This window comes from Paroedura picta, chromosome 14, assembly GCF_049243985.1.
Source record: "Paroedura picta isolate Pp20150507F chromosome 14, Ppicta_v3.0, whole genome shotgun sequence".
NCBI classification, from domain to species: Eukaryota; Metazoa; Chordata; class Lepidosauria; order Squamata; family Gekkonidae; genus Paroedura; species Paroedura picta.
The window spans coordinates 36802095-36816467 of NC_135382.1; the positions used below are offsets into that span (position 1 = coordinate 36802095).

The following is a 14373-nucleotide window of genomic DNA, read 5'->3' on the forward strand; positions in this document are numbered from 1 at the left end:
ACAGTCCCCATCAGAATTCGAACAAACTTTCCCCTGTCTATTTTGTACACACACAAAATTACAGATCAGAACGACCATGAAGCCATGAAAGGGGTGCACATGGACTACATTTCAAGACCACAGTTAATCAAAATCGAGGAACTTTGCACCCACCCACCATCCACCCTGGAAAACGTCTGCCATACATCTGGCAAAGAAAAGACACAACTATGTAACTCTTCAGTGGCTTCCACTCCTGATAATGAAAGCATTAAAAATCACAGCTCCAAGACAAAATTTCAAGAGAAACATTCTGGCCAGCCGAAGAAGTAGAAACACAGTAAGTAGCTGTTAGCATTTTTGATCACTGCCTCATTACCATTGTTGTGAAAGAAGGCAAATTTCTCTCTTTCTCCATCCCTCCGCGTATTAGCTGATTCTCTATGAGACTTGGCTGATCTTCCAATGTGATTACTGGGTAATTCTTATAGGATACAAAGCGTCCCCCTCTCTCTCCCTGTCCCCCCTCCCTCTCTTTTTTTTTAAGCATGAAAAAGTTTTGTTTGAGAAACCTCTGGGCTGCCATTCTCACTGATAGCTTTTCACAGAGCACAGGATTCAGTACATTCAAACACAAAAGCTGAGATTATCTCCCTCTGTTTAAAGGCTTAAATTCAACAACCAGCCAATGCCGGGTGACTAGTCTCAGATTATGATAACAAGATCATGTTCAGTTATAAAAACAAGTGTCCAAACTTTTCTCATGTCACTTTCCAGCCAGCTCTCCCCCCCCTCCTGCCCCCCCCCAACACTGGGGGGTGAAAGGATCCATCTGAATGCGAGCAGGAGAAAACTAATTTTAAAGCTACCTCTTTGAACTGGATTCATGAGGTATTTGCATAAGAAGATTTGGATCGAAAGAATGGGCCCTGGCGTCCGATCTGGCCATTAATATGCCTGCTAATACAACACATTGTAAGCCTATTGAAGTCCTACAAAGGACTCGAATTCAAGGACAGTTATCCTATTGCCTGTCTTAACATTTGAATTCAAGTAATATGTTCACTCTAGGAGTACAGTTGTTACTATATATATATATATATATATATATATATATATATATATATATATATATATATATATATATATATATATATATATATATATATCAGAATAACAATAACAGGACTTCAAATTGACTGCATTCAGGAATTCATGTCTTTTGAAAAGACACAGGTGCAAACAAGCAAAAAAGAGGGGGGGGAGAAGCAAGCAAAACAAAGAATAAAATGCAGAGGGGGCATCTTGCTTTGCTGGTTGCACGAACTTTGACGCACAAATCAACTTCTGAAACTCTCCCAAGGAAGTATTTTTACTTTTCCGACAGGTGCAGCCAAAATCTTGTACATGGGCATCAACAAAGGTTGGTTTTAATCCATTCGGTGAGAAATACCAACAGCATCAGTTGGCTTGCAACACTTCCAAATGTTGTTTTTTTAAAAAACAAAATTTTTTACAGCGACTACAAATTGCTTGGAAAGTCTGCAGGTCAGCAGAGGGAGACGCACCAAGACTATTCGTGAAGTAAGAAGCACACTAGCTTTATGGATCTTCCACAACAGGAGCCGTGGTGGGCAGAAGGAAGAAAGAAAATTGCTGTTTTCAGCCGCGTCAATATTTTTACAAGCCTGCGGTGAAGCCCAAACCAGTGAGGAGAGGTGATAACAGAAAGGCAACTTTGCCCATGAAATGGAAGCTTTCCCAGCATCCCCCCCCCCCCCCGTGTGCCTTGCAGAGGGTGCCCAAAGAGATAAACCAGAGGATCGGGACACTCAGCAATTGTCAGGCAATAAAATGTCCCGTTATAAAACTAAAAGAGCTCCTTTTTCTTCAAGCCCTGCACAAAACACCCCTTGAAGAGCGAGGAGCTGGGGGCTGGGGGCGCTGGCAATCATTTTGCCGTTTCTGCTCCTGTCCAAAATGCATTGTCCCAGAATCCGTCAAATGTCTGGATCCAGGGGTAGGGCTATATGGATTCTCTCCCCCCCCCCCCGCTCTCCTCCCCACCCCTTCTCAGTCCCCCCCTCCCCTTCCTTTGCATCCCTCAGAGAAGACATCAAAGACCAGGGAGATGGGGGCTTTGATTGTTCAGTCTGTGACTCTCAACATGTGGTTTAGCAGGCCTAACCACCGGCACCTTTTAACTTATTCTGTTCAGCTTAGTCCTTAACTCCATTTGAACATTAGTGAAACTATAGTAACCAATAATCTGCCAACAACACAATGGAAACTATGTATCTTGTCACACAAGGGCTGTCGGAGGGTCACCATTCTAGACAAGTTTCTTTACGGGCTCCGGTTTTCTTTTCCCGGGAGGGTCGTCCCCCCTCCCTCGGCTGCCTTGCTGAAAGGGTGTCCAAAAAAACAAAACAAAAAAAAACCCACAACCCTTTGCTTTTCTCTGCCTTGTCATGGGGGGCGGTGATGAGGAGGCGGGCTGGGGCGGAGAGGGGGGAGAGGCGGCCTCTGTATTAATGTTAATTTATATTTAACAGCTAGAACATTGTCCCTGAAAACGTAGCCACATTGGACGGTCTGTTGCCAAATGCCTTCATGAAGTTATAAATGAGGACTCTCGGAAGAAAACGAAGAAAGGGAGACAGAACGTTTGCGGGAGAGAGGAGAACAGGCTTCTGGGAAGGGCAGAGTTCTAGGTTCCCACCCACCTCCTTAACACAACTTGGTTTTCGTTTGTGGTGGTGCCCTGTTTTCAAGGGGAGCAACGTCTTCCAGGATTGCCCCACACCTCCTTTATGCTACAGCAGAGTTTTGTGACCACCCCCCTGGGTTCGTTTTGTTTTTTGATGGCCCTCGAAGGGTTTCCTGAATGGGTGGGAGTTAATTTTTTTAATACATTTTTTAAAATGTGTTAAAAATTTATCATGTGATATGACCATATCTGGTCATGTTGATCCATTCACCCCTCTCACAATGGCCAATGATGGGCCTGGAGGGGGTCGGAAGGGGAGGGGCCCTGGGTGGCAGGATCACGCCACTTCTGGGGTTTCTTGAAGCCTGAAGAATGTTTCGGGGGTTTCTCAACAATCAAAAAGTTGAGAAAAGCTCCTCTACACATTCCCCACACCCTCGGGAATGTGAGATGCATCCCACGTCTTTGCCAAGGCCCTCCGTTCTTGGAGATGTTCAGATGGCGGGTCTAGATTACAAAATCTTGACCCAACATCTCCATCCACTTCAACATAAACAAGGTCGTTGAAACATCACACAGCATCTTGAGGGCAGCTTCTCCTTTTGGGAGGGCCGGAGCCTTATAAGTTGCTCAAATAATCATTTGCTGATGTACACATTTGTTCCTGTTTATTGACACATTTTTTCCTACTTCAGCATAGCGCACATCCTGGGATTCTGGCTGCGTTGAAACCATCTTACATGTGTCTTTCTGTTGCCCCCTCACCAACTTGTAAACCGCCATGAGCCCAGTTGGGCACAGCGGTAAATAAATAAATAAATAAATAAATAAATAAATAAATAAATAAATAAATAAATAAATAAATAAATAAATAAATAAACTCACTTTTTTCTAAACAATGTGGACTTGATGATGACGCTAAGATCATCTTCTTACTAGGAAACAATTTTCTAGTAATTGAGTCGGTAGCCAAGTTTCTACAACTGGATTTGAGGCCTCTTAATTGTTGAAGACTTAACACTTCACAATTTGTCTTCACTTTTGTATGCCAAGAAAGGTTTTCTGATTCTGATAGTGTGTGTATGTGCGTACACACACACACACAGCTTCACAGCTTGCAGGAAAAAAACATTTCCAGTCGTTATTTAAAAACAAAATAAACCCTACCCAGGAAAGGCAAAAATGCCCCAAATAAAAAAGATCACTGCTACCCAAAAGTGCAATTTGCCAGACTGACTTTCCCTTTAGCTTCACAAAGCTAAGAGACAGCCCCACTCACCACATAGATTCCCGCTGTGATATTTAACTGCAAAGAGGAAGGGAACGACTCAGAATGTGGCGGGGGTATGACCTAAATGCATTTAATGCAACGCTCAAGCTGGCCTGCTAATGCAGTCACTAATCTGTTTGAATGTTTTTAATTGTGGAACTGTAAGACATCTCGTGATGTAACGGGAAAGCGGGGTATAAATCTCTAAACAAATATATGATTTTTTAACAGTATCAGAGGTAGTTTCTTTGATTTTACTTTAGGTGTACGTTAGGAGACTGATAGGAGGGTGTCAAAGTTTTCCAACAATTTCTTCTCTTGAAAATGAACACAGATAGATGGGGGCGTGGGGGAGAACGGAGCGATCCCCCTTAAGAATATGCCGTGTGAAGCTTTCTCTATTCAAAGTGACCCAACGTCAACTGGCACCCGGCAGCCGTCTGCTTTGGCAACCTGGCATATTTGGTCATTTATTGGGTGCATGCAAAGATCAAATGGGTTAAGATTCTTCTCCTTAAACAGCAGGGAAAAGAACATCAAAAAGGTGTAAATTTCATTGCCCCAGTTTTGATGAAGTCAAGCATGAAATGAAATGTAATACTCTCAAGTGGCAAGGGTTTAGACCATTCATGTCGTTACTTCTGCTTCACAAAGCCCAATCAGCCGACAGCGAGTTGAACAAGCTAAGAGGAGTTTTAGGGGTGGCCAGATGGAGGGTTTTTTTACTCAGGTTGAAAAGGAAGCTTAGTGCTCGCCTCTTCAAGCCAAGTCAATGCCAACTGTGTGAAATTCTGGCCACAACACCTCTTCTCCCCTCCCTCCCTCCCTCCCTCCCTCCCTCCCCTTCTTCCAAAGCTGGTGGTGAGCACCGTTCACTCCTAATTAAAATAAAACACAAAGAGAATCATTCAGTCACCAAGGAACCTGCCAAATGAGTCATCTTTTCGCTTAGATCACCTTCCAAAGTTCCCAAAGCCCATCCAGTTTGACCTGGCCTTTGCCACCAAAGATGACTCCCTGTTCAAAGCAGACAGTCATTCCAAGTCCCAAATGAGTTTGGGTGGAAGGAAGTCCTACCCAAATGAATGGCACGGATTTCCACGGGGATAGGTTCAGGTGGGTCTCCATTTTGGTCCGAAGCAGTAGGACAAAGTTTGAGCCCAGAGGCGCCTTGAAGACCAACGCTTTTGGCCACAAAAGCCTTTGCCCCAGAACGAAACTTTTGGGGGCAGTCTTAAAGCTGCCACTGGGCTCAGATTTCGCTTTATTTCCATGGGGCCATTCTTAATCCTTGCTTAGAAGCACAGCACAATCCACTGCTTGGGTTTTAGTCAGATTTGGCCAAAGTCCATGCAGTTCGGAAGCTGGGGGTGGAAAGGGAGGAGGGGAAGGAAATACAATCAAACCATTTTGTTTCGAAATTGTGCTTTGATTGGTATCTGACCAAGGGAACTTGGTCTGTTGACAGCTCCCATAGTGAGACCCATGTTGGTCTCTGAAGTGCTCCTAGGCTCAAAACTACCTCTGATTCCTGGTTGTTTTTGAAGAAAACTATGTTCAAGTCCACAATTTTTTTTTCTAGAACTGGATATACCAGCAACAGGTCTTCAACACAGCCTTGTTGGTTAGGAACTGTGTCCTTTAAATAATAATAATAATAATAATAATAATAATAATAATAATAATAATAATAATAATAATAATAATAATAATAATAATAATAAGCTACAGTTCATGTCCTTCCAAACACGCTTGTTTCCTTACATTCTCAAATTTCATACTCCGTCCAGTCTTCGAGTGGCTTTGGTAAAGACTTAATAGAATCTTTAATACTTCTAACAATCCACTCCCATTGAATTGCATTAAGTAGATATTATGGGATGACAAAAGGCTAAATAGCTCAACATCGACCTCATTTGGAATGCAGGGAGGCCTTGAACCCTTTTATGGGAAAGTCTATTGTTAGCGCACTCCCCAGGTTAGCTTTAACTTGCAAATGATACTCTGAAAGGGGAGGGTGGACGAAAAGGGGGCTGGAAGAATTGCGGGGTCTCTCTCTCTCTCTCTCTCTCTCTCTCTCTTTCAGTTGCCCTCACAGAAAGAAAATAATTTTCAGCTATAAGAAAATGAAAGGCATCCTTACAATAGCCCTGACCGTAGCAAATGGAAGACATCATGGACAGAGAGGCCGAACGGGTACATTGGGGAGATTTTTTTTCCCATTCTTTTCCAAGCCGCCCTGTTTCCTGCTGTGGAAGGTGGCTTACACCAGGACATTAGAAAAACAACAATATCTGCTCAAAGGCTTAATAAGGGTGTGCAAGCTAAGGTCTCTTCCTCTGCAGTTAAGCAAATAAGAGGTGTTTCACAAGGAATGAGTGGGGAGGAGCTTTCAAACGACCCCCCCCCCTCCCCCAAATGAATGCCTCCCTGGAATCATTCAGCAAGCCGGGACTTGTGATTAGAGATGTTTAGACAACTGTCCTTGGAGCTCATTGAAAAGTGATACAGAATTTTGGATAGTAGAAGATAATGTCCACCATGTAAATCAGGGGTAGTCAACCTGTGGTCCTCCAGATGTTCATGGACTGCAATTCCCATGAGCCCCTGCCAGCAAATTCTGGCAGGGGCTCATGGGAATTGTAGTCCATGGACATCTGGAGGACCACAGGTTGACTACCCCTGTTGTAAATTAAGGACTCACGTCACCATGAGGGTATCAGGATGAAAAATGGGTTTATTGAATTGAATAATAACCCCTCATTAAGTCAACTCAGAATCCTGCTCTAATTAATGGACTTGGAAGAGTTTGGTTCAGGGGTGTCCAAACTGGCTCTCCAGATGTCCATGGACAGCAATTCTCACAAGCCCCTGCCATTGTACTCCAAGGCTATGTGGAGAGCCACACTCTGGCCACACCCCCCCCCCCCCCCGGCTTAGTTCTATTTCGGCTTGCGTGGTTAGTCTGTTGGATAGCAGCCACTCAGCTGGGGAGATCAGAAAGAAAACCAATTAGGATTCCTCCCTTTGGAAGCATAGCCTACAACGAGGCTGGCATTCCCCATGCAAATGCAGGAAAATTAACTCCAGAAATATCTTTATAATGTTTCTCAGCAATCTGTATTCAGAACCAAGAAGATCAGTGTTAACCAAAGCCACAACAGTTTCTTCACTGACCTTCCTGGGCCATCTTTGCATTTGTTTCCTTTTCTGCTGAAAGGAGTTTGGTCTAATCCAGCTTTCTTAATTCACACCTTCTTCCAAAGCCTTTTGGGTTTGTTATATGATAGCTGAGGATCATTATCCTGTCTTCCCTCCACCCTTCAATGCAAGGGGGGGTCCCCTCATTAATTTCTCTAAGAAGATTATCGAGTGCTTGTTTGCTCTTGCAACCTATTTCCCTAAGCTCTTTGTTTTTCCAACTGGTTTACACTTTAATGCCCTTGATTGAATTTCAAACAAAGGATCAACTTGATCAACTAACTCTATTTTGTATGAGAAGGGGAGAAAGAGGGGGCGGGGAGGAGAGAGAAACACATTCGTAGTTTTCAGGCTACGGATTAAAGCAGAGAGATGCTTTTAAAAATGTATTTAGTCATTTGGACCCTCTTCGAAGACACAAATCACAATTGGCACGTCATATAGGATGTCATGTTTGGGTGTGTGTGTGTGGGGGGGGGGTCGAGTGGACTTTCCGAGATGCTGAGGTTCTCCAGGGCTGATGCCAAAAAGACCACCTAAAAAAAAAATCATGTCAGGTTTAAAGCTTTTTAATATACATATGGGCGTTTACATCTTTGGGGTCTGTTAATCGATCTTCACTAAAGAAGAGTCAAAAGCTTTTCCTGGTTTAGGGCTTGGTAAAAAAAACCCAGCAGGACAGAAGAGAGGAAACCCAAAACAGTATTTCATGTCAATGGTTTATCTACTTTCATTGAATGAAAGGTCAGGCGACCACTTCTGTGGTTAATATAACCCTGAAGAAGAAGAAGAGGAAGAAGAAGAAGAAGAAGAGTTGGTTCTTATATGCTGCTTTTCCCTACCCGAAGGAGGCTCAAAGCGGCTTACAGTCGCCTTCCCATTCCTCTCCCCTGTTGTTATCACTTGTCATCACAATAATTTGTAGGGTTGCTAGGTTGCTAACATCCAGGTGGGGTTGTAGGGTTGCTAACATCCAGGTGGGGCCTGGAGATCTCCCACTATTACCACTGGCCTCAGTTGCCTTTGAGAAATTGGATACTTCGTAGGGTCGACTCCATGGCAGCCTTTCTCAACCATTTTACTCTCGAGAAACCCCTGAAACATCCTTCGGGTTTTGAAAAACCTCAGAAGTGGTGTGATGGTGTGGAACAGGGCTGGGAAGCAGAGTTGTGGACATGCTTTGTGTTTGCTCTGGCCAAGTGTCTCTTTAGCCACTAAGCCACCAGGAAGCCTACTAAAAAGTCCATGATTCCGCAAAACAAAACAGAGCATATGTGAACATACCCTGTTGCTGATCTGGGATAAAATAAATGACAAAAGAAAGGGGATTTGCTAGATTATCATTAATATCCTATGTGTTATTCCGGCACTTCTCCCTGCCCACTGCTGCCGGCACCCCTAGGACTGTCCCTTGGGTGCAACTCTGTGGTCAGTTTAAGCATGAGTCAAGGGGTGAGCCAATAACTTCTCTTTCCGCACCCAAGAGCTCATACCACACTTGCGATTTTTCTTTCCGCACGTCCTCGCGTAATTGCTACTTTGCATGCTGTTCTGATAAAACCCAGCTAGACAGCTCAAAGAGCTCCCTGGCATCTTAGCATGTGACCTTTGTACATTGTAATTTTTATGATGCCACAGAAATGTAGGAAGTCCACGACCTTTTCCCCTTAGCAAGAAAAATATTAGCAGATTTTAAAAGTGCGCGGCTTCTATTTATGTGCTGTTGAAAAGCTACCAAAGAGAGAAAAGCCATTGAAGGTTCCATTAGAGCTGGTTAGGAAGGATTTCTCCCATCGAAATTTGACTTCCCCCCCCCAGGGAAACGGAGCCATCCAGCATTGGCCTAATCATTGTGTACAACCTGTGATCATGTATTTTCCTCTAGCAGTTGGAGAATGCATCTGGCCATGACACAGGTGCTAAGGATGCATTCACAAGTCATGGAGACCCCCCAGGTTCAACCGTCCTTGGAGATTTGCTAGGTTACATGGCGTGGAAGATGTGATAATATGTGCCAGAGATGGACTGAATATGGCTTTGTGGCCTTTTTCTGGAAGTTTCCTGCAGGCCAGGGAAACACTGAAATGTGGATTTCCCAGTGCCCATAGCATCATCTTCCGTCTGACCCCCTCCAGAGCCAGCCCAAGGATTTGGGGTACCATAGGTAAATGACTTTGCCCCACCATCTGCAGAATGGGGAAGTAGCATTACCAACTCTGATTTGGAAGTTCCTGGTGATTTAGGGGTGGAGCCCGGGGAAGTCAGGGAGGGGACGGACCTTGGTGGGTTATACTGCCCTATATTCCACCCTTGATAGAAGGGGAAGGATCTCTGTAGCCCAGGGATATAATTTTGTGAGATCTTCAGCCCCACCTGGAGGCTGGTAACCCTATAGAGAAGTGAATGAGAAGTTGCTTCCCTATTGGCATCCCCCTCCCTCCCCAAAAAAGCATGGTCATGTGATGCTAAAAATTCAAGTGATGTTCCGTTCCCCCTCCCAACATCACCTCTTTTTGTCAATAGTACCATCCCTTTCCAGCTGAGCTCTTTCCCTCCCAGTTGCTAGTCAACGTCAAATGATAGTCCTTCAAGTATTGTTATGATCGACCAGAGAGGTGCCAATGTGGAGAGGTGCCTCTAATAGGACAGCGTTCAACATCGTCTCTTGAACCAGAATCATCCAACAGGCCAGGCGAATCTAGAGGGTCAGGCTACAAAGTCAATTTCCTGACCTGGGAAATCATGTTTTGTGACAAGCAATGACAAACGCTCAGCACTTGCCCCGGATAAATATGTCTAGGAACAGCGAGTTACAAAACAGTCCCGGCCTCTGACTTACTGAAGCCGAACCAGGATGGAGAGGGAGGGGGGAGGAGGAGGTTTCTCAGTGGGACAGGCTTCCTCGGGAGGTGGTGGGTTCTCCATCTTTGGGAATTTTTAAACAGAGGCTGGAGAGCCATCTGACGGAGAGGCTGATTCTGTGAAGGCTCAAGGGGGTGGCAGGTGACAGTGGATGAGCGATTGGGATGTGAGTGTCCTGCATAGTGCAGGGGGTTGGACTAGATTACCCAGGAAGTCCCTTCCAACTCTATGATTCTATGGTTCTATGATTCTAACTTTTGCCGTCTGAAGGTCCATTTCGCAGCAAAGCCTCTCTCTGATGGGCACATTTTGAAAGAGAAAACAAAAGAAAGGGGGAAGGGAGATCTGTCCCCCTCTCTCTTTTTCCCCCCAAATTATAGCCTGTGATGGTTTGAAGCATACAAAAGGAATCCAGATAAGCAACCCGGTGCAACCTTCCCTTCCCCCCAGACATCAAGCACGGCTCCTCCTGTTTCCTGGAGCACGGCGTCGGGAAAAAAAAAAGGTCCCCGTTTATTGATTTCTAAATCTAACACTCTAATTATATATTTGTAGATGACTCGACAGATTTGCAAAACTCACTCGATGATTTTATAATGGAACATGCTCCCGTTAATCTCCATCTAGGGAGAGAGCTCGAGGGGAGCTGACCTTTATCTCATATTTAAAACACAAGCAATAACCGAAATTCATTTTCAATTTCTTTTCCAATCATATAAAAGGAAAAGGAGGGGGGAGATTGCTTTATTGAATCGTCTCTCTCTCTCCCCCCCCCTTCTCTTTTGGTAGCTGTTAAAAGGTTGGCTATGCACAGTCCTGATGCTTTGCATGCGCCTATGGGGAACAGCTTTAATCGCATGAACTAATCTTTGCAGTGGAGATTAACTGGATGAGTTGGAGTTGCCGAAGCAATAGCAAAATGCAAAGTATCGGCAAGTCCCATCAGCTGCTCCCGGGGTGCAAAAGGCTTGCAGAAGGGTCCCCCCGTCATGCCCACTCTACTGATCCGGCAAATCCGGTTGACTTCGTGGAAATGCCATCATGCCATTGCACTGCATTGGACCACAGAGTCAACATGCATCCCCAAATCGGGGGTGTATGTGTGTGTGGAGGGAGGGATTGACAAGGGTTCCATTTGTTGTTGTTGTCGTTGTCATTTCAAGCAAAACAAAATACAACAACCGCCGCGTTGCCAAAGCCAGAGGCAAATGTGGCTTCACTGCATCCGGATGCTGCATCTCCTTGAGGTGAAGATTATAGGGATGTGGTTCAAAGGGGGTCTTTGTGTTGCATGCATGGCTAAACTCCAAAGAGTGTTTGATCCCGTATACAAACACCCACAAATCCATGAAGGGGCCAGGGTTTGGATTGGGGCCAGGGAAATTGGAGATCAATCATAAAATCCATCTCTTCCTTGCTCACATAGGTCTCCTTCCCTGGTACTGGGCACACAGCACCCTCCCAAGGCTGACTAGCTGAAGCGAATTCAGTAACGCCTTAGAGAAAGGATTGCAAGATCCAGGTTGCGAAATACCTGGAGATTTTGGGGGTTGGAGTCTGAGGAGGGTGAGGTTTGGGAAGGGGAGGAACTTTCATGGGGTATAAAGCCATAGAATCTACCATCCAAGGCAGCTATTTTCTACACACAAATTGACCTCTTCTGCCATTCAAGAAGAAGAAGAAGAAGAAGAAGAAGAAGAAGAAGAAGAAGAAGAAGAAGAAGAAGAAGAAGAAGAAGAAGAAGAGTTGGTTCTTATATGCTACTTTTCTCTTCCCGAAGGAGTCTCAAAGCGACTTACAATCTCCTTCCCTTTCCTCTCCCCATAACAGGCACCTTGTGAGGGAGTTGAGGCTGAAAGAGCCCTGATATTATTGCTCAGTCAGAACAGATAAAGATCAGTGCTGTGAACAAGCCCAAGTTCACCCAGCTGGCTGCAGGTGGAGAAGATAAACTGATAGATTGATTAATTGATGGTAGCTGAGACTCACTCATAGCTGTGAGACAAGGAGTTAGGCCGTGCATGTTCTTCCTCTCTTCCATGGTACTCTTGGGTTGCCAGCCTCCAGGGGGCGGCTGGAGCTCTCCTGGGATTATAAATTATCTCCAGGAGACTGGCATCTTTCCCCTTGGGAAATATCTGCTGAGGTCTCCTCCTTTCCCAACCTCATCCTCTCCATAATCTCCAGATATTGTATTAGGTAGGTTTGGTTCAGAGGGCGTTAGGGACACAAGGTCACCCAGAAAGTGGGGATTCTCAGCCCGGTCTCCCAGATCTTTGTTTGACATTCACCGTACCTTTCTGCTTGTGGGAAACCGGGGACAGGGCTAGTCATGATGTTCTGATGTTCTTAGGTTTTCTATTCTCGTTTTTCTGTTTTCCAAGGAGAAAGATGACTTCCAATCCAGAAACCTGGCTAACTTTTTTCTCCACCTTGCTGTTATTTGCACCTTTGCAACAGGTATGAGTTTAAGTGATTTTTCTCGCACTGGTTTCTAAAAGATTGTGGGAGAAAATGGAAGCTTTCAAATATGCAAGCTTCCGTTAATCCCCCAGCCTCCAGCCTATGAATTTTGCAGGATTATCTCTTATTACGGCATTATTAAAAGTGATACAAAAGTGCAGTTTGAGATTAAAAGTCTGGTATTTCTAAATATGCATCTATCTTCTACTACTACTTCTTCTCCGGCACAAATATGGCTGGAATTATTTTTTTTAATAATTTTTTCCCGTAGAAGATCTTCTTGAGGAATTTATAAAACTTCGATACAGTCCTTCATTTAGGCTCTGTCCGCATGGCCAAATGATACCAGTGAAGTTAAATCCCAAAGATTCTTCTTAGGGTTAGGACTCACTTCCTACAGGTGCTAAGAAAGTAAACTGCTAAAAATCAGGGGACCCAGACTGGTTTCATGTGTGCATACCCTGAGGCTGAAAACCTTCAGATGGTCACCTGGATGGAATTCCCAATGGAATACAGTCTGGGTCCAGTTTAATTTAGGGGCATAAACAAAGTTTAAATTTAGGTCTAAGCTTTTGTGTGCATGCACACAATTAAGCTTTGCTGGTCTTAAATGTGCCCTGGACGCAAACTTGGTTCAGACTTGGGGTGTGTGCTCAGGCTTGGTTCGGCCAACTCGGTGAGCACCGGGTTCTGTGCCTGTGTCGGCCACTGGTTGGCGCGCCACCACCACCTCTCCTCTCCATGCCGCAGCGCTGGCCTCCTACTTGCCACTTTGGGCTTCGGTGGTCCCCGAGGTGGCTGAACTGAGCTGAAGTTCATAACCCTAATTCAGACCAACACGGCGACCCACCTGAATCTCAATTCCCAACGGTTTAACCAGCCACAGAATCTTGACTGAGCCCCACTGATTCTACCAGGTCACATCCTCCCCACAATCTGCCCATCAGGACGCATAAAAGACCCTGATAAATGTTGGTGTCAATCTTAAGAATATTTTTTCCCCTCTCTGTGACACGCATGGTCTTGTTTCTCTCCTCCCTTGTTCACTTAAATAATATTGATGGCGGCTAACGGGCTCGAATAAGAGTGTATCGAAAAGAAGCATTCTATTAGAACTCAGATACGTCTTTATTCCGACATTTATTTCTGTGGTTCAGTTCCCCCTTCCTCAGCTGCGACGTTTCTCCTCCGTTTCGATGGCTCCCTCTCATTCCCTTCTCTGCAATCCATCCCCCCCCCCTTTTTTTTTTGAGCAGAGGCACGCCAGCTTTGACTGATGAAGATGAGGAGATCCGGAGCTGTTTGGCTTTGTAATTTCATCCTCGAATTTTGTGATTACCAACAGGACAACTTTTTTAATTTGCTCTTTTGTCTAGATTCCCCAGTCTGACAGTCTGCTGCAGGAGCTAGGCTTTTTAATCAATCACCTAGATAATCAAATGTCACTGGCTATCTGCTCCGTGTAATTACTTTTGCAATTAAAAATCAACCTCAAGTTGCCTCGTCTAATTAGAGGGATGGGCAGATTTTCATCGAGATTGATTTTTTAATAAATATTGACTTAAAACACCATCATCTCATCATATTCTTTTCATTTTCTTTTGTACCCAAAATCAAACAAATGGAAGAATTAAGACACGGAAGGAGAGCAGAGGTTGATTTCGGCTGGTTCGGGCTCAGACAATTGTGCAGCAGAAGCACCTAACTTATCTTAATAGCTAGGGAAAGTTCTTAGCTTTCATAAGAGAAAAAGGGAAGGGGGAAATGTTGTCCTTCTTGGATTCCATTGTCTATTTCCTAAGGGAACCCATATAACGCTCTGGGTTTCTCATAGTCTGTTTTGCTAGACTGTTCTTATGTAGCCCACAAATGTCTTAACAAAGTACAA

At 44.6% G+C, this 14373-nt stretch overlaps 1 protein-coding gene across 1 annotated transcript; it reads left to right on the forward strand.

The window, feature by feature from the left end:
- Positions 1-70: 70 nt before the first annotated feature.
- LOC143823956 (uncharacterized) lies at positions 71-13892 on the forward strand. Its single transcript, XM_077310740.1, has 5 exons — positions 71-319; positions 1367-1402; positions 1499-1697; positions 12407-12482; positions 13742-13892. Exons 2-5 carry the CDS (start codon positions 1387-1389, stop codon positions 13760-13762), a joined length of 312 nt encoding a protein of 103 aa, XP_077166855.1. The 5' UTR covers positions 71-319; positions 1367-1386; the 3' UTR covers positions 13763-13892.
- The last annotated feature ends 481 nt before the right edge of the window (positions 13893-14373 follow it).

Bases quoted from the DNA above. Each gene is read 5' to 3' on its own strand.
- LOC143823956 (XM_077310740.1), top strand. The intron at 1,698-12,406 runs GTGATAACAGAA...CTGTTTTCCAAG, and splicing joins GCCCAAACCAGTGAGGAGAG to GAGAAAGATGACTTCCAATC. The intron at 12,483-13,741 runs GTATGAGTTTAA...TTTTTTGAGCAG, and splicing joins TATTTGCACCTTTGCAACAG to AGGCACGCCAGCTTTGACTG.